The 27,200-nt window shown below is 43.5% G+C and overlaps 1 protein-coding gene across 5 annotated transcripts in view; it reads left to right on the forward strand.

Moving 5' to 3' along the window:
• The window catches only part of LOC116823789 (tropomodulin-2), a 70,657-nt gene extending 46,699 nt beyond the window's left edge, over positions 1–23,958 (forward strand). For all 5 annotated transcript variants that reach the window (XM_032778627.2, XM_032778625.2, XM_075069642.1 and 2 more), the window contains 7 exons: positions 6,539–6,661; positions 8,773–8,859; positions 14,187–14,317; positions 15,917–16,024; positions 16,966–17,109; positions 17,431–17,575; positions 20,020–23,958. In XM_032778627.2, coding sequence (XP_032634518.1) covers positions 6,539–6,661; positions 8,773–8,859; positions 14,187–14,317; positions 15,917–16,024; positions 16,966–17,109; positions 17,431–17,575; positions 20,020–20,054 — 773 coding nt within the window. In that variant the 3' untranslated portion in view covers positions 20,055–23,958. The remainder of the gene's footprint in view (positions 1–6,538; positions 6,662–8,772; positions 8,860–14,186; positions 14,318–15,916; positions 16,025–16,965; positions 17,110–17,430; positions 17,576–20,019) is intronic.
• Positions 23,959–27,200: the final 3,242 nt, after the last annotated feature.

The raw sequence follows: 27,200 nt of genomic DNA on the forward strand, positions 1-27,200 counted from the left end.
TCCCTAGTCCCTTGGCCCAACTGCTTCTGCAGCCACTTCTCTTGCTGGAAGTGGCCCTCTTACCACTGCTGTTGAGTGGCAAATTGTACCTGTTGTTGCTTTTGCAGACTGCCCATGAACTGCAGGACTATAGCCTGGATCTGCCGCTATAACACAGTTGTCTGCTGCTGCTGTTGTACCATCACCAATAAGCTGATCACCTCCTCCATCTTCTTAATTAGCCAAGCTAGATGGGGTCAATCAATTCTCGATGCTTCACTTTCCCCACTTTCTTTTTTTCCTGGCACCAGCAATCCTCCTCACTCTTCTCCTGTATCAGAGACTGATTGCAGTGCCTGCCTTCTCCACCACATATAATGTGGCAGCTTCTCCCAAGCTCTCAAAGAAACAGTGCAGCACTCACAGTCCCTTTGAGGCAAGTTTCCTGTCCAGACTTAAACAAAACTGCTTCCCCTCCCAGAGGATTCTGGTAGTGATAGTGTTAGTGGTCGGTGAAGCTGCTACTGCTTCATCAGCCAATGTGGACTCTCTGACCCTTTATAGACTCAGATGCAGCTCCCCCTCCTTAACTTTGGAAGCACTTGTTCTGGCATAGCAGAGCTGGACCTACTTCAGTTACAGGGGCCACCCAGCCACACTGTGACAGCAACTTTTAAGCTATGAGAACTTTTGAGTGGTTGACTTTGCAAACTTAACGATCTTTAAATATAAGATTGTTGTGGGGCGGGGGGGTTGTATGTTTATTTGTTTGGTTTTGGATAAACTCTGATACAGGGTAAGTAGTGCCTGATGGAAAGGTGTATTAATGTGACAGGAGTTATACTAGACTGTTTTTATATTACTAGTTTTCAGCTTTCAACCGAATTGAGCCTGGCCAGTTTTCTTGTTTATAACTCAGTGTATTGCTGGTAAGAATTCATTTAATTATATTTTAATAGAGTATTTTTAGAGAGGAATTTAAGCAAACATCAAAAGGAAAGAATCCTTTACTTTAGATGGAAAATATGAATCTTGTGTGTAATTTATGTCAGGCAGAGTTCCAAGATTATTGAATTTCACATCAAAGGTTACTCAAGCATTCTGTAATCAAGAATAAATAGGACTTCATTTTTCAATGATTCATCGAATGTAAAAAGTAATAACCAGAAAAATTTAAAGCAAGAGAACAAAAAAGACTCAGGCTGCAATCTGAGAATCACATTTGCCTGATAAACGCTTTTTATACTTTATATATATAAATACGCACACACACATATACATACACACAAGCTGCATGGAAAAAATATGAACCAAAACTCCCATTTGTATTTTACACTCTACTGTTTTCATCAGTATGGATTTCTCACTGTGGAATAGGACATTTGGCCCACAGTAAGTGGGGCAGTACACAGATCCAGAAGTGTGTAGAGAGGAACAAAAAAATCAAATGCACATTTTGTTTAGGTTATACAAAAGCTGAGTGTGCTGTAAGCCATTCAAAAGATTATTTCATCTGCATTTTATCAATATAGGATTCTGGAATGGCAGCTCTGACCTACTCTGTAGGTCCTTATTGTTGAACATAGTTATGGCAATGATTCCTCTCTATGGTGTTGGAATGTGGCTGAGAGATTGAGCAGTGTTGCTAGGAACTATGCAGCTGGACAACTGGCACAGCCATTTCTGGGGTCTAGGGGCTCTCTAGCCCCTGATGAGAGATATGAAGAGCCCAGGCAAGAAGATATAGACAATATTGTCAACATTTGTCAGCCCTGCTGTCCTTGTTTGGGATTTCATTTCTGGAGTTAAGGGCATTGTCTGGCTAGTTCATGCTGCTCAGTGCAAGGTCAGTAGCCTACTGGTATCACCATCATGGATGAAGACAGGTCAGGTCCCCTCAAGGTCTTCAGTCTACCTAACTTCAATGGGCTTAAGTGGCTGTCATGTTTCTTTAAGGAATCATACTTGACAGCCAGTGGCCCATTCTACTGATAGTTTAATTAGATATTCTGATTACTTTTGGTCCTCTACCATTGAAAATGTGGGTTTGCTCCTTCTAGGTCATCCTGGTGCACAGATGATTCATGACAGATGGGTGCATGGTGACAACCAGACACTAAGTTTGATCAGCTATAGCCTAGAGGGATTTAAATCTTATGGTATGGCTTGGAGCATTTGCTTTTTCTTCACCACAGCATCTGCAAATCACATCTGTCAGCACAGTTCTGAGTTGTGGATAATCTGACGAATGTAACCTGCCTTCATTTGGAAACAGAGTTAAAGTATTTCTGGCTGCAAGTTTTCTATGTACTACACACCCAACACTTGCACTTGACTGTTTTCTTTGATACTGCCGGGATGTCTCTGAATCATCTCATCTGTAAAATGAGGATACTTACCTACCTCACAGGAATGTACTGAGGGTAAAATACATTTATGCCTATGAAGTGCTCTGAGATCCTTGGGGTAGCATGTGTGACAGAAACACAAAATATTATTTTATCAGTCACTTGTCAGCTGGCATTTTAAGCAATTCTTCATGTAGAACAGAGATTTTTTTGTAATAAGAATGGAAGAATGGAAGAGTTTGTGGGCAAGAAGGGAAGTAAACTTCTGGGCCAGCCATCCTTGACGGTATGTCTTCAGTTTTCATTTCAAGAGTTTCTGAGCCCATTCAGTCTTTAAATTCATTGCTGGAGGCGGACAGTATTGAGATTGGTGCAGACAGACTTGCTGGAAGAGATAAATGAATCTGGGTATTATCTGCCTAAAAATGCTAATCTTGACCATCATGGAAAAAGATTTAAGCCACAGAAGCATGCAGCTATTGAAAAGCAAAAGACACAGGAGTGTGTAATGGAAAGGAGCAATATCAGAAGAACATTTATTTATGGTGACAGAATGGCATTGCTGAGACAAATGAAAATAAAGCTGTTTTGGAGCAGTGTCAGGAAGACCCAGGATGTACTCCAAGCATTTGATTTACAGTGTCAAAACTTGCAAAAAATAAGACAATTTAGAACTGACAATGGACCAGATCCACCTCTATCCAAAGGTCATTGCAGTCTCAGAACAAAGGAATTATCTAAAGCCTGACAGAAATTTAGTTGTTTAGAACTAAGGCACAAAGGGAACTGCTCAGCTGTATTTCTACTAAATGAGTCTAAAAGCATTATGGACAGTAACAAATTGGAAATCACTGACTTACCAGATCAATGGTATTATCCAGTGCAGTTACTCCATTGCTTACAAGCTGGTGGCATGGCTTTTAATGTTGTCCAGTTCCTCATTAAAGTGACCTAGATTTTTGTCTGATTCAGCTGTCATAGACTGGAAGTACCATAGAGATTGATGGTCTTGGCCTTTGAGAAAAGCTACATGGAGCCACCTGCTAATGCCTATAGAGGAGCAGTGTCCAGTGGGGGAAGAATTGAAAGGGTCTAGGATAGGTTGTACAAGGGTCTGTGGCAGGGAAACTACTTGGTCCTTTGAGAACATGTGGTTAAATCTAGCTCAGCTTCCCCAGCCTTGCAGAGGTGGTCATGGGAAGACTGATCATATGATTGGCTGATGAGACAGAGGGGCCAGAATGCCTTTGGGAAAGTTGGAAATTACACAGAGGCAGTTGGGGAATTGAATCCTCCTTCCCACTGTTACCTGTGTGGTAAGCTCAAATAATGGCTGTAGCTTATGGGAAGTAGCAGCAAATACATCTGCTTCACTCCTAGTTTTGTGCCCTGTGGTCCTGGGATCAGCATATGGGCCTTGGGAAATGTACTTTTCAATGAATATCAGAGAGTGCTGGATTAAATAAGAAATCTACAGGGCTACTGAAGGAGGAAGTACAGTCCCTATGAATGGTTTCACAACTTATGTGCCCTTGAACAGGCTTCTGTTGAATGGAAGTTTCCTGGAGAGGGATTTTTTGAATTGCTTTCAATTCCTCAGAAAACACTGTCCTTAAACAGACCCACATCTGCCTGGGATTAGCACTCAGCCTGGTTCTACACCCGTACAAGTGTAGAACCCAATGCCCAATGGTGAGTACTTGAAAATCCCAGCTACTGACACTGCAGGGTATCAATTTTATCGATAGCAGTTTTTATCCTATTCAAAATGATAATGTAAAACACGTTTTCAGGTACAGATAGAAGGGTCACCTCTTGTAGCTGATTGGTCCATGGGTGGTCATGCCTAGTGATGGAAGCAAGAGTTCAGCCTACTAGTTAGAGCTGGGTCCAAGATGGGCAGAGTCCAGGAAACAAGCCAAGGGTCAGTACCAGAGAGATAGAAGCCAAATGCCAGAGCCATAGGGTAAACCAGAGCCATAAGGCAGAGGGGGAGCCGTGGATCAAAGCTGGAAGTCTGAAGCCAGAGGGGAGCAGGGGTGGAACAAGTTTAGAACAAGGGCTGAAAGAAAGCAGAATCAAGGACTGAACCAAGAACAAGCACAGCTGCAGGCACGGTAGACATTGAGAAGCTGCTGACCTGCTCTGGGGGCCAGTATTATAAGCTAAACCAGCAGCCAATCAGGGGCTCTGTCAGTTCCAAGGCATTGTAGCTGGGCTTATTGGTTGCCTAGCAGCAAAGTTAGTCAGGGAGCAGGCCAGCAGCTGGTCCTAGCTGATCTGGTCCTAGACGCCCCTCTCTAGTTTTCACAAATAAATGGATCCCCCTTTTAGGGATGTTGCAGATAACACTTCTGCAATCCTTAGGATGGATCTCCTTTTCCCAAACCATTCTGTCCAACCTGCACATGGAATCCTCCACCACTTCCTCCCCAGCTTTTAACATTTCAGCATCTATCGTAAGCCTGGCGCTTTCTAACTGTTCAGTTGGCTTATAGTCTTAGTTACTTCCTCAAAGGTGATTGCTTTTAGTGATACAGGTAAGTCCACTGTTTCATCACATCTCTCAATGAGTGTTAGTGGTTCTGACTGGTTAAGCACAACCTGGAAACGTTGCATCCAATGGGCTCTCCCTTCTTACTCTGGTTAAAATTGTACTATCTCGAGCCTTCACAATGCCACAGCAGTTCAAGAATTGCGATGTCAATTATTTAGATCCTAGAAAAAGCTTTTTTAGAATTCTCTTTCTTGTATACTTCCTCAGCTTCTTTTACTTTATTTTCCATCAATTCTCTTCTGTGGCTGATATTTTAACTTCCTTGTCTTTGTCTGCGTAGTCTTGTTGCAGAATAGCTCTTTTGCTGCGGCCCTGTGCTTGTTGAATTCTGTTCTTTAATTCTTTCCTCTCTCCAGGGATTGGTTGGAGACAGACATTCTTCTTTCTTACATCTTCCCGTCCCCACTGTAGTCCTGGCTGCATCAACATTTGCTTCTTTGAAAAACTGTGATTGTTCTTCAATGTCATACATCAGTGGCTTTAACTCTTCAAATCTATCGGTTTAAGGTTGTGACTGTCATAAGGCAAGGTTGCGTATTATCCCCACTTCTCTTATGCATTGTTATAGACTTTGTGATGAGAACAGTGATGGCTGCTGCCAAGAACACTGATATTGTTTGGACAAGAGATAATATATATGCGAGACTTAGATTTTGCAGATGATATAATATTGGATTCCAACTTGGATGCAATGAAAAGACTCTTTTTGAGCATAAAAGCAGAAGTGGTCAAAGTGGGACTTTGTATCAGTATATAGAAGACCATGATCACTGAGGCAGGAGAGAATGCTGTCAGCACTGTCAAATGAGTGACTGATGGAGAAGAGTTTAAAAGAGCTGATGACTTTGTCTATTATGGAGGTACAATATCTGCTAATGGTCAGCTCACTAAAGAAGTGAGGGCAAGAATCAGCAAAGCCAGGGGGTATTTTTTCAGCTTGTCAAACAGCTGAAAGAGTAAGAAGATACATCTACAGACTGAAATGAGATGGTACAATGTTACTGTTCTCCCAACGCTACTGTATGCCTCAGAAATGTAGCAGATGATGGAAGTACACAGCTGGAACTGACTGCATTCCGCCAGTGTTGTTTAAGACTAATCTTGGGGATTCACTGGCGAGATCGTCTAACCAACATGGAAGTGTTGTGTTGCACAGGTCAGCAGACTGCAGACTCAATAATCAGACAAAGACAACTACAGTGGTTTGGCTGTGCCAACAGGTTACCCCATTGCAGAAGCACAAGCTATATCTTAGATTGGATCCCCCCTGGAGGGAAGAGAAGGAATGGAGGACAAAGAATACCTTACTGTAGGATGATCACGAAGAATGTGACCATGATGCAGACAGCTTACCATAGAGTCAAATATCTTACTCTGGACGGACAGTAGTGGGAAAAATGGATTGTTGCATGTTCCACCACGCACAGGAGATTCCAGAGCTAAAGTATAGATTTTAGGACATTTGCTTCCACAAAAATAAACTACTCCAACATACAGTAGAAATGTGCTGAAGGTGTAGAAATTAATAGGGAAACATACATTGGTGCACAATATAGAACAATACTGTTTACGTAGGTCTGCTTCCTGTACGATCAGGATAGGGAGGAGTTGTTACAGTAATTCAATATTCACTTTTGGATTTTTCCCCTCTCAGGAAAAATATTTATCCCTAAAGAAAAGCCCATAGAAACCCACACCGAAGAGAAGGTAACCCTGGAGCCAGAATTAGAAGAAGCCCTGGCCGGTGCCTCTGATAATGAGCTCTATGACCTTGCAGGTTAGTTAATGTGTTTGTAAGTATACAGTCTTCTTCAGCCCAGCACTGCCTGACCCTTCCACCAGGAGTTTGAGTTGTCACAGCATGCTCTATTCTTACACTGGTTAGACCTGTCTTTCTTCAGCCTCTCTATTACTCACCCTATTTTTAAGCCCTTATGAAATCTAGGCCTCTAAAATGCACACAGATGTTAGAAATGTGGAGCGAACAGTGGTGCATAAGTGTTAGTATGGGCTCAAGCCTGCACCATTCTAATGGTATTGCTAATGCACTTAGTTGTATGCACTTCGAGCAAGGGATGTGATTCGCAGCTTGAGGAGACACTGTGTCAGCTATCCTCGAGCTAGCATGCTAAAAATCAAGTGTAGATGCCTCAGCACGAGTGGCAAGAGGGGTAAGTGCCCCAAGTACGGACCCACCCAAGACCCTAGGGACATTCTCGAGGTGGTTAGCTGCTCAGGCTGCTGCTGCTACATTCTATTTTTAGCACGCTAGCTTGATGAGAATTAGCATCAATGTCTCCTCAAGCTGAGACTCATACCCTCAGCTCGAAGGGTAGATATGCCATAAGTGTCTTTTCACTCCAAGTGCATTTAATTTCCACTGTATCATTGGAGGTACTCAGCACCTTCTAGAATTGGGTCTTCAATATCATTCAGAGCATTTGCAACTGTTTTCACTATTTTGTAAAAAAGACACAATGGTGTGTACCTGCAAACATATTTCAACCAACCAGAACACTGCCCCACTACACCCAGTGTGCATCTCACACAAAATATGCTATCTACAAAGTTTCTGGTTCATATTGTATCCTCATTTCACACACTGTTACCACTGGTGTGAATGAAAAGACTACGGATAAAGTGTGGCTCTACATTAGGTTTTTTGTTTGTGTTTTACAATGGTCAGTACTAGAGCTGGTTGGGAATTATTTTTTGAACAGAAAGTTCATTTTTCAGAGAAATAAAATTTTCCATGGAAAATTTCAGCTTTACTGATTTCTTTTCAATTTTTTATTGGGAAAATGTAAAAATATTTCAGTTTGTTGAACTGAGTTGAAACATTTTGTTTTGAGTCAATTCAACATTAAATGACATCTGCCTAAGGTGCTGCATTGCAAAAGGAGTTGTAGTTCAGATGCTGCATGCCCCTATTCTCTCCTGTGTGCTGAGCTCCTTTACCAGACTACATCTCCCATGATGCATTGCGGTTTCTCCTCTGACCAAACCTTGCGGTGAATCATGGGAGCTGTATGACTGCGGTACATCATTCAGCCAAAACAAATGCAGAAATATCAGAATTTGATCTGCGATGGAAATTCCAGTTTCTGCTCAGCTGTAGTCTGTACCCAACTCACTGTACAGCACAAATAAAGACTAATATATGATTATATAATGGCCCTACCAAACAGAGGGTTGCAAATAGCCCGTAATGGCAGTGTAATAGTCACAAGTGAGATTGTCTGTAGACAGTCACTCTCTTCAGTGTCTGTGAAGGAAAATCTGAGTGTAAAAATCCACAGTGAGTCATTCATTCTCGAGTCATAGATACCTGTACACAATAGAAAGGTTCCCTCAGGTCCAAGCAGGCAGCAAATCCAAGGAGAAGGATCAGATACCCAACCGTTATGTTGTTTCTGACAGAATACTGTGGAAATTGCCTCTATACTAAGATCATTTTTATTTGCTGCTTCTTTTACTGAAGTATGGTTTCTTTCATCAGCCTATTTCTAGTTCTCATATAAATCCTTATTGCTGGGTCTTCCATTATGTTTAAATGTTTTATTTCTCCCTGCCCCATACTTTAACACCCACAGAAATCCCAAAATGGTTATGATGCGCATGTATGAATGTAAATGTACAAGGTTATAGACACATAATATGCATGCTCCACTGGTGCATTTGTAGGAAAGAACCTACAGTCAAGTTCTGTAAACTTTCAACTTATAGTTCAAGTTCAAGCCTCACCTATGAACACATATGACCCAAGACAGTAACAACTCTCTGACTGATAATCTAGCTAGGGAACTAAATTGAAATTAGTAAAGTGCATGTTTCTTTTGTAAACTTTATTAACATTGGATTCTACTACTGGCATTTTTATGTTTATAGCTGTTCTTGGGGTGCACAACATGGTCAACAACCCACAGTTTGATGAAGAAGGAACCAGCAGTAAAGATAGAAAAGGAAGTGTGAGAAGTAAGTAAACAGATTTCCTCTGCAGTCTGCTTGTGTTCTTAGGTAGTTATATACATGTTGGGGCTTGTTGGTCTAATAAGTATAATATCATTGGACCAGTCCTTGATTAACCCAACATCATTAATCATGAGGAGGAGCTCTTAAATTAAATACAATTTAAATTAAAAATTCATACTATCGACAGTGTGCTACACAAATAAATCACTCTAGCAGGGAGCTCAGCTTTTCTCACAATCAAGGCTTGCCAGATAGTGGTGGCAGAGAGGATTGGGAGTGCCCAGGATAATAAGTGTGGGAGTGGAATGGGAAGCTAAGGCATCCAGGGGCATATGGATGTGGAATTCCAAAGGCAGTAAGTAGAGCATTGGCATCTGCACAGTTACTGAGAAATGACCATGTGATCATTATGCAAGTCAGAGCATCTCATCCAATCACAATACATACATTTGCTTGCCCTTACAGCTGTGGGCCACTAACTGGGTAGTATCCCTAGCTGAGACAATTCCAGGTTAGTACAACCTGATGCTTGATGTTTTTCTAGCACAGTTCACAATATGTCAGGTCCACCAAGCTGCCTTCAGCACTGTGAGGAGGGTACTTGCAATAATAGGGAAAGCATTATTTTCATCTGATCTGTCACTTGGGCTTTTTTGTTGGACTTAAAAATAATACCCAGTACACTTTAAATGATATATTGTGTGTTCTTTCTGTGGTTAACTACATTCTGCAGGAGGTGTAAGCACGCAGAAAAATAACAACAGTCATAGATGTTAAAAAAAACTAAACAAAATTCAAATCTTATAAATTCTTTTTCATCAGAGATGATTCTGAGCTGCAGAGTTTAGCTCAAGATCTGAACTTCCCCTAATGTTTGGAGTTCTTTGCTCCAGGGGTTGGGCTCAGCCTGTCCGCAAACTTAGGGAGAAGCTGCAAAGTTTGGATCCAATGCCTTTTCACATCCTGAGTTCACGGATGTTCAGATCCAGGGTTCCAATTCTGCGCTCCTCCGTGCATTTCAATGCTAGATTGTGATGGGCCTTTGCCTGAATGCACAGGAAAAGGTAGCCACACAAGAAGTCTCCCCTCTTATATGAGCTGTGACAATAGCAGTTGTTGTCAGCAGGGACTTTTCATCTCCTCCCTTCTGTGTGTGAAGAGATCACCCAAGAGTAGGGTGACCAGATGTCTCTGTTTTGTAAGGACAGTCCCGATATTTGGGGCATTTTCTTCTATAGGCACCTATTACCCCCCACCCGCTGTCCCAATTTTTCACACTTGCTGTCTGGTCACCCTACCCAAGAGGAGGGCATGGAGGTAGGCAGAACAGGATTGAGATATCTCTGCAATCCTTCCCAGTGGGAATCTGTGCAAATTGCAGGCTATCTCAGAACATGCAACTGCTTATGGTGCTAATTCACATATATTTGAGATTATTTTTGTTGTATTGGGTCAAAAGGTCAACTCTGTGGGTTTGCTAAACTATGCTCCAAACACAAATTTAACACCAGAAAGTTGTTCTGTCAGATTGCTTTGTTCCTTGGTCCAAAAGCAATAACTTTTCCTAGCTAAGTGTAATTTTTCAGTAAAAAAGGGGAACACATTTCAAGAGCTGATTGTTAACATGACAAAACAGTTCCCTAGTTAAAGAAATAAAATGAAATTCATAGGCAGTGGCAGGCAGCACAACAGGAGGAGAAAATCACTGCTAACTACTCATGACATGGTGTCATAGTATAATTCCCCACTCTGAACCTTAGCATCCAAAAGATGGAGTACCAGCATGAATTCCTCTAAGCTCAATTACCAGCTTAGTACTTGTAGCGCTGCCACCAACCAGGAATTCCAGTGCCTGGTACACTCTGGTCCCCCCAGGCTTCCCCTCCCTGGGTTACCCTGGAAGATTACTGTGATTCAAACTCCTTGAATCACAAAACAGAGAGGAAAATTCACCTCCACCCCTTCTCTTTCCCCCTCCCAGACTCTCCCTGAGAGAGAAAGTAATCCTAACACAGAGAGAAATTAACCTTTCTCTCCCTCTTCCCTCCTTTCTCCCCACCAAGTCCCTGGTGAATTCAGACCCCGTTCCCTGGGGTCTCACTAGAATAAAAAAAGCATCAGTACTTAACAAGAAAAGCTTTTAATTAAAGAAGGAAACAGTAAAATTATCTTTATAGATTTAAGATGGATTAGGTACACGCGTTTTCAGCTATAGACACTGGAATACCCCCAGCCTAAGTATACAAGTACAAATTAAAATCCTTTCAGCAAAACAAATTTGAACTCTTCCAGCCAAAACACAATTGAACTTCTTCCAGCCAAATGCACATTTGCAAATAAGAAAAACAAAATAAGCTAACTCGCCTTATCTACCTAGTACTTATTATTTTAAACTTATAAGCTGTATCGCGAGAGATTGGAGAGAAACCTGGTTGACGTCTGGTAACTCTCAGAACCCAGAGAAACAACAACCAAAACTAACAGCATGCACAGAAACTTCCTCCCTCAAGATTTGAAAGTATCCTGTCCCTGATTGGTCCTCTGGTCAGGTGACAGCCACTTTGAACTGTTAACCCTTTACAGTCAAAAGAGATATAAAGTACTTCTGTTCTATTAACTTCTACTATCTGTTTATGACACATGGTAAAGTAGAAAGTCTACTCTGTGAACAGGGTTACAGTCTTTAACAAACAGTCCTTCAATGGCTGGTCCTTGGCTGTCAGCTTGGTAGAGTGCTGCTACATATGCAAAAATGTTTTGGTACAATTTTTCGTTCGAATCCAAAGGGTGGTGAATTCTCCAAGTGCATTTTATTAGCAATCTCCAACATCAGGAACTCTCTGAAGGCTGCCACTGGAGTATTTATGGAGGTATTGGGAGGTTCTGTGGGGAGTGGACTGGGACATCCTCTATAGCAAAGAGAGCTGGCATCTGCTCAAATAGTGAAATCCAGTTCAAGGTGTATGTAACACAAGTTCTACAAAGAGCTTAGATGTGATTTAATTAGTGCATTGGCTTTGTCCTGTCCCAGTGCACCAGGATGAGTGTCACCCATTGCACCTCATGGAAGTGCATGTAAACTTTCAGGTTTCAACACAAGCCCCTTGAATAGAATATGACTTTCTGAACTACAAAATAACCATGTTTAAACACAGTTGTGGTCAGTAATGCATTCCTTTCTTGGCTGTAGCAGCTCGGGTGGGCAAGCTTATTATTCATCTCCACAATTATAAGCTGGGGAATTACAGGTATTAACTGTGTTGTATACTATGATTTTTATGCATCTCCTGGAATGATTGATTTTCTTTTATAGTACATGGCTGCCAACATTGAAAATTGTATTGCTTTGGAACAGGGATATGCAAAGACTTCATAAATCTCGGTGCTGGCAAAGAGCTGCTTTTCATGCTTTGATAGTTTTATGATTTAGAATGTGTGGATGTTGCAATTTTACAAGAGCTAATTGAATTTATAGATGGGCTGCTAATGTTAGAGATGGAGGTGGACGCTAAAGGGCCTCATCTAGTCTTTGATGTTAGCACTGTGTGTTTAGAGGGAAAGGGGCACCTTCTCAGAATATAACCAAATATATTCATAAGGACATCTCCCTTTGCAGGCTTTATGGCAGGACCATAAACCCTGGGTTCGTTTCAATATTGCTATTTTATATCCTGTGCAATAGACTACATGCTTCCCTCAGAGTTGGCTGCACATGGCTGGGTCAGAGTGACTACACTGGGAGCTTTGCACATAAAGCTGAGGACAGAATTTGTCCCTAATGATACAGCTCAGGACTCTGGTCACATACCAGAGGCTAACATGTTTCCCTTCCCAAGGACAGATGCACAGAAGGGGCTGGAACTAACCTGACCGTACCTGCATACACTCTCCTTTGTGGTGATGGGGCCAGAACTTCCAGGAGATGGCAAAGATCTGCAGGAAAGGCAGGGTCCAACCCAAAGTAGCTCATAGGGTAAAAGGGTGACTGTCTACCCCAAAGAGCACAATTTGGGTTTGGTTTTAATTTCAAGGAAAATAGATGTTCATTAGATTTGCTGGGCCGGAATGCACACTGCAGCTAGAGTCTCCTCCTGGCAGCCCACCCTAGCAAGCACAACGGCTCAGCATCTACACCAGAGGTGGGCAAACGTCTGGCCCATGGAACCATCCTGCCCGGCCCCTGAACTCCTGGCCGGGAAGGCTAGCCCCCAGCCCCTCCCCCACAGCCTCAGCGTGCCACGTCACCAACGCTCTGGCCCACCCCTCCTGCTGGGCAGCGCGGGTGGCGTGGCTGGCTCCAGATGGGCGGCGGGGCTATGAGCTCCTGCTGCTCTGAGCAGCATGGTAAGGGAGCGGGGAGCCGGGGGGGTAGGGTTGGATAAGGGGCAGGGGGCCCGGGGGCAGTCAGAGGACCCCAGGGGCCATCAGGGGACAGGGAGCAGGGGGGGTTGGATGGGTCGGGGGGTCTGAGGGGGCAGGAAATGAGAGAGGGCGGATGGGGGCAGGGGCCAGGCTGTTTGGAGAGGCACAGCCTTCCCTATCCCGCCCTCCATACAGTTTCGCAACACTGATGTGGCCCTCGGGCTAAAAAGTTTGCCCAGCTCTGATCTACACCATGCCTGGCCTGAAGGAGGTGCAGTATACTCCTCCCTCATGCCAAATCAGCTGTGCTGGCCAGTGTGGAGAGGGGAGTGAGGTGTGGCCACACCCTTACCTAGCTCCTACCATTTGTAAGAGCTGCAAGGGCACTAGAAAAGAGAAGGCCTGTTCTCCCAACTGTATTGTAGCTGACCCCTACAGAGAGATGTAAGAATGGGGGAGAGCACGGTGCTGGTCACAATTTGGTGTATAACACTAATTCTAGTGTATATAGCACAGTGAATGTCATACCATACACTTCATGTCACCTTCATCTGGTTGTGTTAATGGGTCTGCTAGAAGGTTTCCCCCCGGGAAAAGTATTTTCTACTACTTTCCCACAAACTGGGAAAAGAAGTGTTCTAAAGTGTATCTCAATAATTATTCATCTCTGCACTTTAGCTGCACTTTCTTTCTTGCGTATAGCTGCACAAACTAATAAGAAACAGTGGGAGAAACAACTGAATGTGATACCATTCTTCACTGGCCACAAAAGCATCAGCATCTCAAAGAAACACTAGTCAGAAATCCAGAACCCTTCCTCCACAATGCTCCACAGCTTACAAGTATTCATCACAAACATGAGATTCGCCACAGCAACATCCAGCATGCCTCAACCCAAACATAAGTGAGAGTTTGGAAAAGCCAGTTTATTTCCGATGATGCATGTTTAATTCGATCCTGTGTTTCAGATGTGATCAAAGGTGAAAAGGTCAAGCCAATTTTCGAGGAGCCACCTAATCCAACTAACGTGGAAGCAAGTTTGCAAAGGATGAAAGCAAATGACCCTAGCCTCCTTGAAGTCAATCTGAACAACATAAAGGTATTTGGATCGGGGTTGTGGCTTCATTTTCTTTGCTGCAGGAGGTTTCATCTGAGATGACAAGATTTACAACATTTTTTTGGAAGCATGGGGTTTTGTTTTCCAACATGTTGCTGCATTTACAATATTTGGGAGGAAGAGAACACTGAGGAGAGAAAGAGAAGCAGACAGGAATTGTCCCAGTTTTTTCAAGGGTTACCAACACCTGACATAGAATTAGCTGCCAATTAGAACTCTGAGCAAGGGTTCCCTTCTGCCTTCATTTCTCTAACAGCTGGTAAAGCAAGATACCTCATGGGGCACCCAGGGGTGCTGGCACAATTTGTATAGTGAGGGTGCTGAGAGTCATTGAACCAAACTATAAACCCTGTATCTGATGGAAACTACTTCAAGCCAGTGGGTGCAGTAGCCCCCCTTGTTCCAGCACTTATGGGGGTACCACACAATTGTTGGTCTCGTTCAGTTAGTTCACAGATGAAAAGGAAGAAGTTAGGAAGCTCAGACACTGAACAAGCCCTGCCCCCCACCCTGAGCTGGAGAAGTAACCTTTGTCTGCACAGTTTAGAGTGGCTGGTTGGATCTAGGAATAGGATAAAGCTTTGTTAATGTTTGCTGTGAGCTCAGAGGTGGTGACAAATAGCAGCTCATTATTTTTTTTCCTTTCTTCTTTCATCTTGCTTTAAAACTAAGTAATTTTCTAAGAGGACCGGCATGTTGAGTTGATTCATTGTATCCTCCTCTTTATCAGTACAGCTTGTTTGGTAGCAATCTCACCTCCAGGTGTCTAATTCCATATCAAGACTTAGGCTCATGCCCGAAGCTGCCAGTGCCTGTTGTACTAAGGGTTTATGGATTGGTTATTCACCCCTCATCACGCTGTTTCTGGGCCTGAGTATATATTTGAAAAAAAATAAGCAATACCAATGATCCAACAGTACAACCACAAAGCTATACCACAGCTCAGCACTTACTCTCACCTGCCGGTAACAAATCCACAACCAATTAATAGACCTCCTCGCAGCCAGCAGCAAATTTGTGTCCCAGCTAAAAAGCCAGATTTGACAGATACATTTTACACTCCAGCCCATGGGGCCAAACTCAGGCTTTGTCAGATTGCAAGAGGGAGCTTATGCTGATGATGGGGGCCTGCCAATGAGAATATTATGGCCATGTTTCAACCCTGGAGACAGACAGCAAGAGATTGGCACCAGCCTTAATTTCCAGGATGGTGCATGGTAGAAGAGATGCCTAGAGGATCATCAGTTCTCATACTGTTTAGGACTTTACAAATAAATCAGCACCTTTCATTGCACCTGGAAATGAATATGAAAAACAGTGCAGAGCAGTATTTTCACTTTGGCCTGCCTTGCTTAAAAGGTGGTGGCTGCATTCTGCCCTGGCTCAAGGCATTGAGCAGTCTTCAAGGGCAGCCACAAAACTGAGCAAGTTACAGTACTCTGGCTTGATGGGATTTGTAGAGCAAAGGGAATAGCTAAGAAGTTGTACAGAGAGGCAGTGTTAATTAATGTAGCAATCATCAAAATAAATGTCTGGTGATGTGATTGGCTGTAATGTTTACTATGTTTTGTCTTAATGTAGAACATCCCAATTCCAACGCTGAAAGAATTTGCTAAGGCTTTGGAAACCAACACCCATGTGAAGAAGTTCAGCCTCGCAGCCACTCGAAGCAATGACCCTGTTGCTGTTGTAAGTTGAAACACAGCTTGAAAAGACAGAATTGTTCACTAAGGTTGCATTTGTATCTAGGAGAGTGTGGCAGGGCAATGACTCACTGGTGCGGCACCTCCTGCTGGTCATCCTGGGAATTAGCTCTTCCAGCCCAGAGCTCCAGGCCAGTGTCTCACGTGCCACTGGCCCCCCATGTTCCTCCCAGACCCCGGTGGCCTTTACATCAGGGTTCTTCCCCCAGCAGTAACCCACAATCTGAGTCTCCCCACCCAGGGGAACCCCCAACCCGCTATCCCCACCTCGCCTCAGTGGCTACTGCCAGTCATCATCTAGCCCCCACTCACTGGGGCAGACTGTAGTCTGTAAACCACTTATCAGCCAGGGGGGTTAGGATCTGCTGCCTTCACCTATCTCTGGGCTGCCCCTCTGCAGCCCCAGTACCTTTCATGGGCCCTTTTCAAGGCCTGCAGCCTGGGTTTTTTTCAGGCTGGAGCTCCCCAGCTCCCTCTGCCCTTCCCCAGCACTCCTCCACCTCAGGTACTCGTCTCAGCTGCCAGGCAGCAAGGTCCTTCTCTCTCAGACAGCTAGAGAGAGACTCCTTTTGAGCCCCTGGCTCACAGCCCTTTTATATGGCCAGCTGTGGCCTGATTGGAGCGTGGCCCCAGCTGTGACTCCTTCGCCAGTCAGCCCAGCCTTTTGCTGCTGCAGCCCTCTTCAGGGCTGCTTTTAACCCCTTTTCATCAGGAGCAGGGTTACTGCCCTGCTACAGAGGGGCTCGTTTTTCAGATGCTCTTCTGACTGTGCACAGTGGCATTATAATCTGTTCTGTTCTAGGAATACACTCTTCCTCTATGACTGTTTGCAATGCTTTCCTAGGTATTAACCACAATTCAGATTCTTGGTGTTATCTGAAGCTTTCAGAGTTTCAAACTCATACCACCTCTTCCCTGACTCTTCAGGCTTTTGCAGATATGTTAAAAGTGAACAAGACCCTGAAGAGTCTAAATATAGAATCCAATTTCATCACTGGGGCTGGCATTCTGGCACTGATTGATGCACTAAAAGAGAATGAAACCCTGACGGAGATCAAAATTGACAACCAGGTAAGGAGCGGGCAGTAAATTGGTGCCTACTTTGTTTAGTTTCTGGTAGGTTCCATATGTTCTTCTATAATAATTTAGGTTTGGGATCTGTCAAAGAGGCGAGGCAAACTCCTATGGATCAGACTTTCTGCACCTCATTCCTAAGCACATGCTGCTAAGTAATAGAAAAAAAAACTGACCAATGCTAAAAAGAAAGCCCAGAGGAAGTTCTCCAGAGATGGGTTTCTCTCTCCAGTTTGTAGCACATTACTGAATGTAACCACTTCTCTCTCTTTTGTGAGAAGATGTTTCCTTTTCTTTTCACTGTGTGTCACCCAACAGAGGCAGCAGATGGGGACAGCGGTAGAGATGGAGATTGCCCAGATGCTTGAGGAGAACTCCAAGATTCTCAAATTTGGATACCAGTTCACAAAGCAAGGGCCAAGAACCAGGGTAGCTGCAGCTATCACAAAAAATAACGATCTAGGTAAGATGCTACAACATTCATAAGCAATTCTTGCAGGCCACCTCCTGCCCTCCTTATACATTTTGTCGACAAAAAATAATCAAATAGTGCTAGATCCTGAGGTCCTTAATCAGCTGAGAGATTTAACCAGCCTTTATCCTTCTGGGGACAATTAGAATTTCAGGAAATAAAGTATATTATGGGAATTCAGCAGGAGGTTTAAGTATTGCTAAAAAATAAAGTATCTGCACCAAAGTATGCATTTGCTCATTTTTTCCTAAGTCCTTGCTGAGGCAAACCCAGACTGAAGTCAATGGGTGTTTGCCTGAGAAAGGACTTAGTAAATCTTGTCATTTAGACAGTTACTCTAGAATGTTGCCTTCTCCTGATTTGCATCAAGTCAGTTTTCCTCTTTTGCACTGGCAAATTATCACTGACTATTTAGTACAATAGACTACTTCATAAAACCATATCTGGAAAAGCAAAACGTTGGAAGCAGAGGCAAAATGACGGACATTTGCGCTGCAAGGCTTTGGGATAATGCAGTCTCTTTGCCAAGAGCTTTAATGTTTACATTAAAGGAGGTTCCTAGCCAGACATTGTCATTGCTGGCATGCTGCAATGAGAAGTATTCTTCCAGCTCTGCCTGTTTTGTTCTATATTTCAGAAAGCCAGTATCACAAACATGGCATCTCAGTGCAGTTTGGTAACACCAAAGCTTATCTAGTATGAACAGCATTAATCTGGCCTTATGGCTCAGTGCAGACTGAACAGGATTGCAGAATAGCTAATGCTGTGGATGGCAAGGAGCACCTGCACAATGGACTAGTTAGAACTTCCCAGGTCCTCTTACAGTGCATTGCTGAGTGCCAGGAGACTCCTCCATTGTGTTGCAGGGAATAAGACACAGGGCCGCCCAGAGCAGGGGGCAAGTGGGGCAATTTGCCCCCAGGCCCCGGCCAGCATTTCAGTGGGGGGGGGGGGGGGCTTCAGTGCTACCAAAGACGCAGGGCGACTGAAGGGCCCCCCCGACGCCAAAATGCCACCAAAGACCTGGACCGCTGCCGGCAGAGTACATGCGCCGCAGCTTCCCTGCTTTGCCCCAGGCCCCCTGAATCCTCTGGGCGGTCCTGATAAGACATCGCCCAGAGTAGTCCTGCTCAGGGCACAATAGTAGAATGTCATTGATCCGTGCTTCATTAAACTGCATTCCCCCCAAATAATCCATTTTCAGTGCAGATCCGTGGGTTAATTAAGGTTTACTGTATTATCCAATGGCCCATGCAACCCAGAGATCTATTCTGAGACTAAACTGTTTCCTTTTGGGTCTGATTTGATATTTTCCTTGTTGTTAGTAATCAGTACCATGTGCAAGTACATTATAAAATGCCTGATTCTTTCATACAGATACATTTCTCACAAAGCCATCAAATGACTTAACCATGCATATTTGCATGTAGTGTTAGCATATGGAACAACAGAATTTTTACTTATTTTGTAACCCCACAAGAGAAACTCTTGCAATTGGAACAGCTGTTGATTTTTGGCTACATCACACTTAAATGAATCCAGTGAGGAGGATCTAGCACTCCCACACAGTCCACAATACCTGTTTCAATTTAGTTGGAACAATATGGCTTTTAAAAAAAACAAATGATACAAGCCATCCTGATAACCTAAATTTAACCATTGGAACAAAATGCCAAGAGGAATGGTGGATTCTCCATCGCTTAAAGTTTTCATATCAAGACTGGTTGCCTTTCTGGAAGATATGCTTTAGCCAAACTCAAGATTTGGAGCTCAATACAGGGATAACTGGGTGAAATTCTGTGGCCTATGGTTACATGGTTACTCAGACTAGATGACACAGGCCCCTTTTAGCCTTAAACTATGAATCTGTGAAATCTCTGGACACAATCCTGTACCTCCTAGATCAGGGATCGGCAACCTTTGGCCCACAGCCCGCCAGGGAAAGCTGCTGGCAGGCCGTGCCGGTTTCTATCTGCAGCATCTGTAGGTTTGGCTGATCGCAGCTCCCACTGGCCGCGGTTCGCCGTCCTAGGCAAATGGGGGCTGCGGGAAAGGCGGGCAGTATGTCCCTCGGCCTGCGCTGCTTCCCACAGCCCCCATTGGCCTGGGAGGGCAAACCGCAGCCAGTGGGAGCTGCAATCAGCCAAACCTGCAGACACGGCAGGTAAATAAACCCGCTTGGCCTGCCAGCGGCTTTCCTTGGCTGGCCACATGCCAAAGGTTGCCAGTCCATGTCCTAGAAAATACTGATGGGCCAACCCTCCCATTGATTTGAGTGATAGTTGAGGGTACTATGCACTTTCCTTAACTGGGTCCTGGAGAAGGGAAGTACGAATAACCCAGTTTTCTAGTCCTAAATAATGTCACATTGAGATGTGTGCTCGGATGCTTAGTAAGTTAACGCTGAGAGATGGTTTTTGATTTTACTGGCATAGTTCGTAAAAAGCGAGTGGAAGCAGACCGGCAGTAGCCATGCCTTGGAGGATGCGAAGTAGTATTGAATGCAGCCGACACAACGGCAATCTCATAACATCCACTGGTCAGAAGGGAAGACACTGGAAAATCATTGTAATGAAGGTTGCTCGTTTCCGTTACTGTCCCCTTTAACCATTAAAGTTGTTAACTTCCATATTTAGTTTAATGTTTATGAAAATATGATTGCGTTATCGGAATATATGAAGCTGATATCCACAACCTAAGGTTAAAATATGTCTTACTGAGCTTCAGCTGGAATCACACTGAATCTTTTATAGTCCTTTTTTTAAACTCTGTTAAAAAATGATCATTTTACATTGATAAAGCATTCTCTATATAAAATGGGGCTTTACCACCCTGTCCTGCAATGCCTTAAGCATGTGAATGATCCTCACTTGTGAGAGCAGTTCCACTGAAGTCAATGGGCTGCTCAGGTGAGTAGAGACTACTTATGCCAATACCGGTTTGCGGGATCACGCCCTTAAGGCCCCAGTCCTGCTTTCAGATCTGTGCAGTTGGAACTCTACACTTGTAGAGATCTCCACTGACTGCAGCAGGGTTCTGCCTTTGTGGATCCAGATGTAGGATGCATTTGTAAGTATTGTCAAAGCCTATTGTTTACATGTGTTTAAGTTAGGCTGATCACGTCATCAATATTACACTGACGTGTATTCTTATTCCATGATGTAAAGTAAAAATATTAGTGTTGCCAAACCTAGAATACCTTAACAATGTCACTTCATTATTTTTCTAATCCATTGAGGATTTTTTTTAAAAAACAGAATGCCAGGTTTGCAGCGATAAATCTCATTAATGGAAACCAGTATACTAAGCAGTGCTTGTTTTGCTTTGAACCATATTGTTGACTGTTTTTTAATTTCTGGTATTTATGTGCATTTATTAGTATAAATGACAGAATTGTTCTTGGGACCAGTTAGATAAAGAGTGAGTAAAATATTTAATCCAGGGTGGCAGCAGCTCTACCTGGAGATGGATAACAATCAGAAGAGTAACATGTACCAATCACCTAGTTTACATTTTTAGCATCTGATTCAACACTCATTCTTTGTTAAGCAAAGTGCTTAAGCCTGTGCCTGATTCCAATGGGACTTTAGCAACAGTGCTTAAGCACTTTGCTGAATAAGGGTGGATGTAAGTACGTGTTCCAGTGCTCTGCTGAAACAGGGCATTAACCCAGAATTCTGCACATTGTGCTGAACACATGAAAGATACTTGTGCAGCAGCAAATAAACCCAACAGCATTAGAACAAATCAGTGGGGTATTGTGAAAAGATTGTGTTAAGTGTTCAGTTTGCAATATAATTTCATTGTATTGTGTATAATTTTATAGTATCAGACATTAATTTCTAGCCATATATATGTATATATATATATTGTCTTTGCCAACATCTGAGTCTGTTAAATAGCCAGGGGTTCACTTTGGTCATATTTAAATGTAATGCAAGAATTAAGGAAGGATGCTATTAACTGGTTTAGTTATACTAATTCTTTCAGAAAGCTTAAGGTGTTTAACTGGGACCAACAACCTGCGGTACCCTTGAAACGTTAGCCTCTCTTCCCTCTTTCTGGCCTACACACTCCCCATCATTTGTGCTGGCAAAAGAGTTCTGGCCAGGGGACTGTGGAAAGGGAACGAATGGTGCGCTGACATCTTTGAGCCCGCAGAAGACATTGGTCTGGGGTCTGTAAATTAGGAGGGGATGGAGGCAGGGGAGCAGTCAGGGTATGTGGGATATTCCCCTCTGAACCTGGCAGATTCCTGAACAGAAATCTGCATGCAAGTCAGTGCTGCTTCAGACAGTATAAATTCACTCTCTATCCATCTAGTCTTATGTCATCTATGCCTCTTTTAAAATAGGTGGGACCAATGGCAGCACTGCTCCTGAGGGGTGCAGTGGGGTAGGGCTGGATCTCTGCACTATGGCCCTGGTTGTATAAAGCACTTAAGCACGTGCTTAAATCCTATTGACTTCCAGACAAGCATAAGTGCTTTGCTAAATCAGGGCCTAAGAGTAGTATCCTCAGTACAACCATCTTCCCTGAGGAATCTAGGGTTCTAAGGGGCTTTCAAGGCCCTCTCCCTCCTCCAGTGCAAGGTTAGAAACTCCTCCTCCTCAAGGGAAGGATGGGAAAGAAATTCTATGAGAGGACTTTGTGGCATTACCAGAGGGTTTTCTCCATCCCCAGGCAGGATTTGGTGTGAGAATGGATATCGACCCACATAGTCTTAAAAAAAAAAAGGGAGACTGAATTCCTTCATATGGTCCAGATTGTGCATACCCTTATGTGAGCAGTCCTTAAAACCAATGGGGCTACTTGCATGTGTCACAACTACTCTCGCATGATTGTGGATTTGCAACATCAGGCCCGGTCTAGGGGAAGAAATTTGATTCAAGTATCCTTATCCCCAAAGCCAAAGTTTTCTGACATGGACAATCTTCAGCCTGAAAAGAAATTTGTTCTGACTCCCCCCTTTTCCCTATTCCCTTCTTTAGGTTTTTTTTTGCCGGGGGGGGGGTGGTGGATTAGAAGAGCAGGGGATTCCCAAGTACATCTGGATATTTTTTTACATTTTAATGATTTTTTTAAAATCAGTTATGTTTTTTAATAGGATCTAGTGTGTTCAGAACAAACGAGCATGATGAGTTTATAGTCTGAACCTCCACTCAAAATGTAAATAACACTGTATTTGCATGCAACAGTTCTGTAATGGGTGGACTGGTCTGGCTGCTTTGTGATGTATGGCAGCATCTCCCCCTGTGTCTATTTGAGCAGAGCCATTGTGAACTGGCTACATTCATGTCAGCAATGGTTTGTAACATTCCACTTGATGGGCTAAACAAGGAAACAGACTTTGGGAAGTGCGGGTAGTCTCACTTTCCCTTCATCATCCATGACTGCAGGCATCATGGACAGATAGCTGTTTTCTAAGAGTGAGACTCTTCAGGCACGTGAGAGTTTCTCCTATTAAGAGCCAGATGGTGCCCATGCTGGGGGTGGGTAGGAAAGGGATCGGGGAAGCATTGTGTATAGTGGAGCTTTCCAATGTATGACATCCCTTTTCTGGCTTGCCAGCTCTGCCAGCTGGCTTGGGGTCATAGCTGAGCCTCCCTTCTACCCCTTTTTATCTCTTTTATCTCAGGAGGGTTTGCTCCTGAGGGGGCACTTGCAGGGAACAGTCCTTAGCCTCAGGAAGGCACAGGGACTGCAGTGGCGACAAGTGACTGCCCAAGAATCATAAAGGGACCTCCCCTTCTTGCACATCCACATGAGGGCTGGCCATGATCTAGCCTTAAGCATTTTATAGTGAACATAGTGACAAACAATGTATGAAAATATAAGGCTGTATTCACTATAGCTATAGCAAATCTAGTACAGTTATCAGTGGACTAAATATTAACCTTAAAACAGAAGCAGTTGGCCAATTAAAATCCCCTCTCTTAGTATTAAGGGGGTTAATATTTGACTAGGTCATTTTTAAGTACAATTCCAAGCAGATGGTCATATTCCCAATCCAGTAGCTCTGACGCAGAGCATAAGTAGAGGTCCCTTTTTAAACAACACACAGACTTGGAGTAGTTGGGCTCATTTGCACATTGCTTCTCATGTTGATAGTTTGGGGTTTGTTTGTATTTTTTATAACATTTTTCATTGAGAAACTCAACATGTGCATATCCTAACATTTGTGCGTGTTATAGAGTGCACTAAGGAACGTGAAGTGTATGTGTTAAACACTAGAAGAAAATGTTTGATCTGGAATATAAATGATTGCATGTGCACAGCGTGGTGCATTTTACACAAGGGAACGGGAATCACCAGAATATGTAGCAGTGACTCCCAAACACCTTGACTTTTATAAATAAACCTTCATAAGGAAATTGGCTTTCTGTGTTTACTTGTAGCTGTGCTAAGTGGCTGTCAATGCATTGCCACAGACCCTGGAGTAAGCAACTTTCCTCACCCTCACGGTTTTCACTTGCTCTTGAGAATCATTTAAATTTCACATTCTGTCTCCCAGGTAACAGAACTTTAATGGGAATTAGGCATGTATTCGACAGATGCCCATCCAGGTTATGCCAACCTGACTTATGCAAATCTGCACTTACAGAAAAAGTTCCGTATGGTAGAAATAGGAGGGGGCAGGGGGGTTGTCTGTGTGCGCATGAGTAATGGTTGGGTATATGTTTCTGACTTATGCAAAATTCAAGTTACACAAGGCGTTCCGGAATGGAATGCTTGCCTAAGTCAGGGAGCGTCTGATGCTTTTGAAAATCCTACATCTTTAAGTACTTAAATACCTTTAAAAGGTACCTAAGTCACTTTTGAAAATAGGCCATCGGCTCCTTAGCCACTTAAGCACTTTTGAAAATGTTACCCTAGAGCTATTCCAAGGCCAAAATGTGAGATACTGACCTTTTTAAGATGACATGGCTCCCAGATTAAGTATATCGCAAAAAACAGGAAGCAGGAAAAAAAGGGGCTCGTTTGTAGAAGCATAACTAATGTTTTCTATAACCTCAGTTTCAATTTTCTGCATTTATGATCCCAATAATTTGTAACTAAGTAGTGAATGATAACAGTAGGTTTATGCAAGACAGTGGTAAGTATTGCTTCAAAGAAAAAAGTGCAATTTACAATAAGGTGCTGGTACAAAATCTCATCTGAGCTAAAAGGTGGCTAGATTGTTAGGTGGCCATGGATATATTTTCCTCATTTTAGCGTTGTGCAAGATCTAAAATCCAATTCACATTCTTGGCTTTGGGATTTTAAAATGAATCTCAGTTGTTCTCATTGCAGACTTCTGCAGATGTGTTAGTGATCGAAGTTTCCCAACGCGTCTCAGCAGGGATGAAAACTGATCCAACAGAAAGTCAAAAAGAGCTTTCTAAAATCTAAGCAGCAGCTCTCTGATCCCCTACAAGATTAATCAATCATTTATCAGATTAGCAATAAAGCCTCTCACTGGTCAATGGACAGTGACGACTATGACATTTTCTTCTGTAGAATATTTTTATACAGCAAATAGCCCTTTGTATTCACAGCAATTATATGTGGTGACACTCCTGTCAGTAGTAGCCTCATGCGGGTTATTGCTGATGTGTGTGTGTGGTTGTTAGCACACGGTTGCTATTGCCGAATCAGGAGCTTAAATCAAAAACATACAATATGCCATATTTCACCTTGGGGTATCCCTCCATAGCTCATTTTATGGAGAGCCTGTAAAATGGGCTTTCCATAGGTTTTGGATGGAATACATCTTTCCTATGACTCCCCACTGAGTGTGACCTTTCAGTGGTCACCCTGCCAGATTTTGCCCTTATTAATTTATATTGGTTTCTGCCAATGTGTAGACATCTACCAATGTTCATTCAATGCTCTACGGGCAATGGGAGTTAGGCACTTTATCTGCTCAGGTGCTTCTGTAAATCCTGCTAGAAACCAATCTGCATCTTTTGGCAAATAAAGGACTGTGTAAATCTGGCCCTAGGGGTCTACCCCATACCTTACAGTACACAATACAATATCAAGGACTGCCTTTACATAAATAAATAGTTAGAAAAACCCTCCAGCCTCCCAGCCAAAGCCCAGTGAGGAGTGCAGCATGCCTGCAAGGCTATCAGATCCAAGATCAGGAATCCAATCCAGAATGCCCTACAGCAGCGAAATGGCTCTGACTGAACCAGAGCATGTACAGCACTACAGATATTTTCTCAACAGGAAAAAAAAAAAATCTCAAAAACACTTTTCAACTGTTTGGGCTCAGATTTCCAGCCAAAGCTTTTACTCAATCTCTGGAGTAAATCACACTCACGCTAGCTGTAACAAACCTTTCCGAGTTCGTGTTACAATAGGGTCAGCCCTTGCCCCACATGACGTTAATAACTAAACATTCACTGATCCTCCCTCAGTTCAACCACCAGCAGATTTTATTTTGCCTGCAATAGCGGGATGACGGGCTAGATTTACTTGTCTAATAAAGATGAGGGCCCTTGGGTACCTGACAGGCAGCCAGTGCAGCTTGGGTGCCCCAATTTAAAACATTAAGGCAAATCCAACTCCTGCTCCCCACTCTTGCAAGCATGCAAGGCAGAAATGCTGCTTTTCTGTTGTGTGAGGGAGGGGAACGGAGTGCAGGCAGCTGGGAGCCAGCACAGGGCACATTCCCATCCCCATGCGAGCCCTGGGATGGGGGTTGCACTGCTCACTAGGACTCGTTGTCAGAGCATGTGAACAGTGCGGTCACATAAGTCACCCCTACGTCTCTCAGTCTCCTTGGTGATACCTCAGTGGCTTGTAATGGCAGCAATAACATAAGCTTTAGGGAGAAGATGAAAGGGCTGCGTGCAGTGGGAGCTTTGTGGGGGTGTTAGGAAACTCCTAGAGGAAAGGCGGAAAGGAGAGAATTGAAGTTGTCCCCATGCTGGCTGAATGGGTCTGAAGGCATCAGTGAGGTGCTCTCTAGAAACACAAGCTATTTCCTAGTCTCTACCTAGACCCAAATGAACCCACCCGGCCTAAGCTTCAGCAGTGTCCACCTAGATAGGTCACTAACCGTTTATTTCATTGTCATCTGATCTCCTCTCTCTATTCTGAGTAACCCTGGTTTTGAATTGGACCAGTTGGGCTTTGCTTTGGATTCTTTGTGGTCTTCACACATGCCAGCCTTGAGAGGCAGCCCCACCTGCCATCCCAGTTCTCCAAGGTAGTGAAAGGGGAGGTGGTCCAGCTCGGGATTCTGAATTCATAGGGCATGTCATGTGCAGGGCTGTGTTGACAGATGCAGGGGAAACACTGAATGCCTCTAGGTGACTGTAAGGGGCTTAAGGGGACACTCCTTCACCTTCAAGCTTCAGCACAGTTGCCATCACCCTTTTACTGCGTCTTTAATTGAAGGCCAAGTTTTACCCTTGACCAATTAATGTTACTCCCACCCACTTGCCCAGACACAGGCTGTGAGGAGACAGTCATGAAAAATCTTCACTGATCTTCTAATTTCTGCCCTTACTCCCACCCCTACTTTCACTGCCATCTCCCTTGCTGTCTGTCATCTCACGGCACAGCTGCTGTGTGTTTTGATGAACTTCACAAGAAATTACAGGAGGAGCTCTTGTTAATGGCA

Source organism: Chelonoidis abingdonii, chromosome 9 (genome assembly GCF_003597395.2).
Source record: "Chelonoidis abingdonii isolate Lonesome George chromosome 9, CheloAbing_2.0, whole genome shotgun sequence".
Taxonomy (NCBI): domain Eukaryota; kingdom Metazoa; phylum Chordata; order Testudines; family Testudinidae; genus Chelonoidis; species Chelonoidis abingdonii.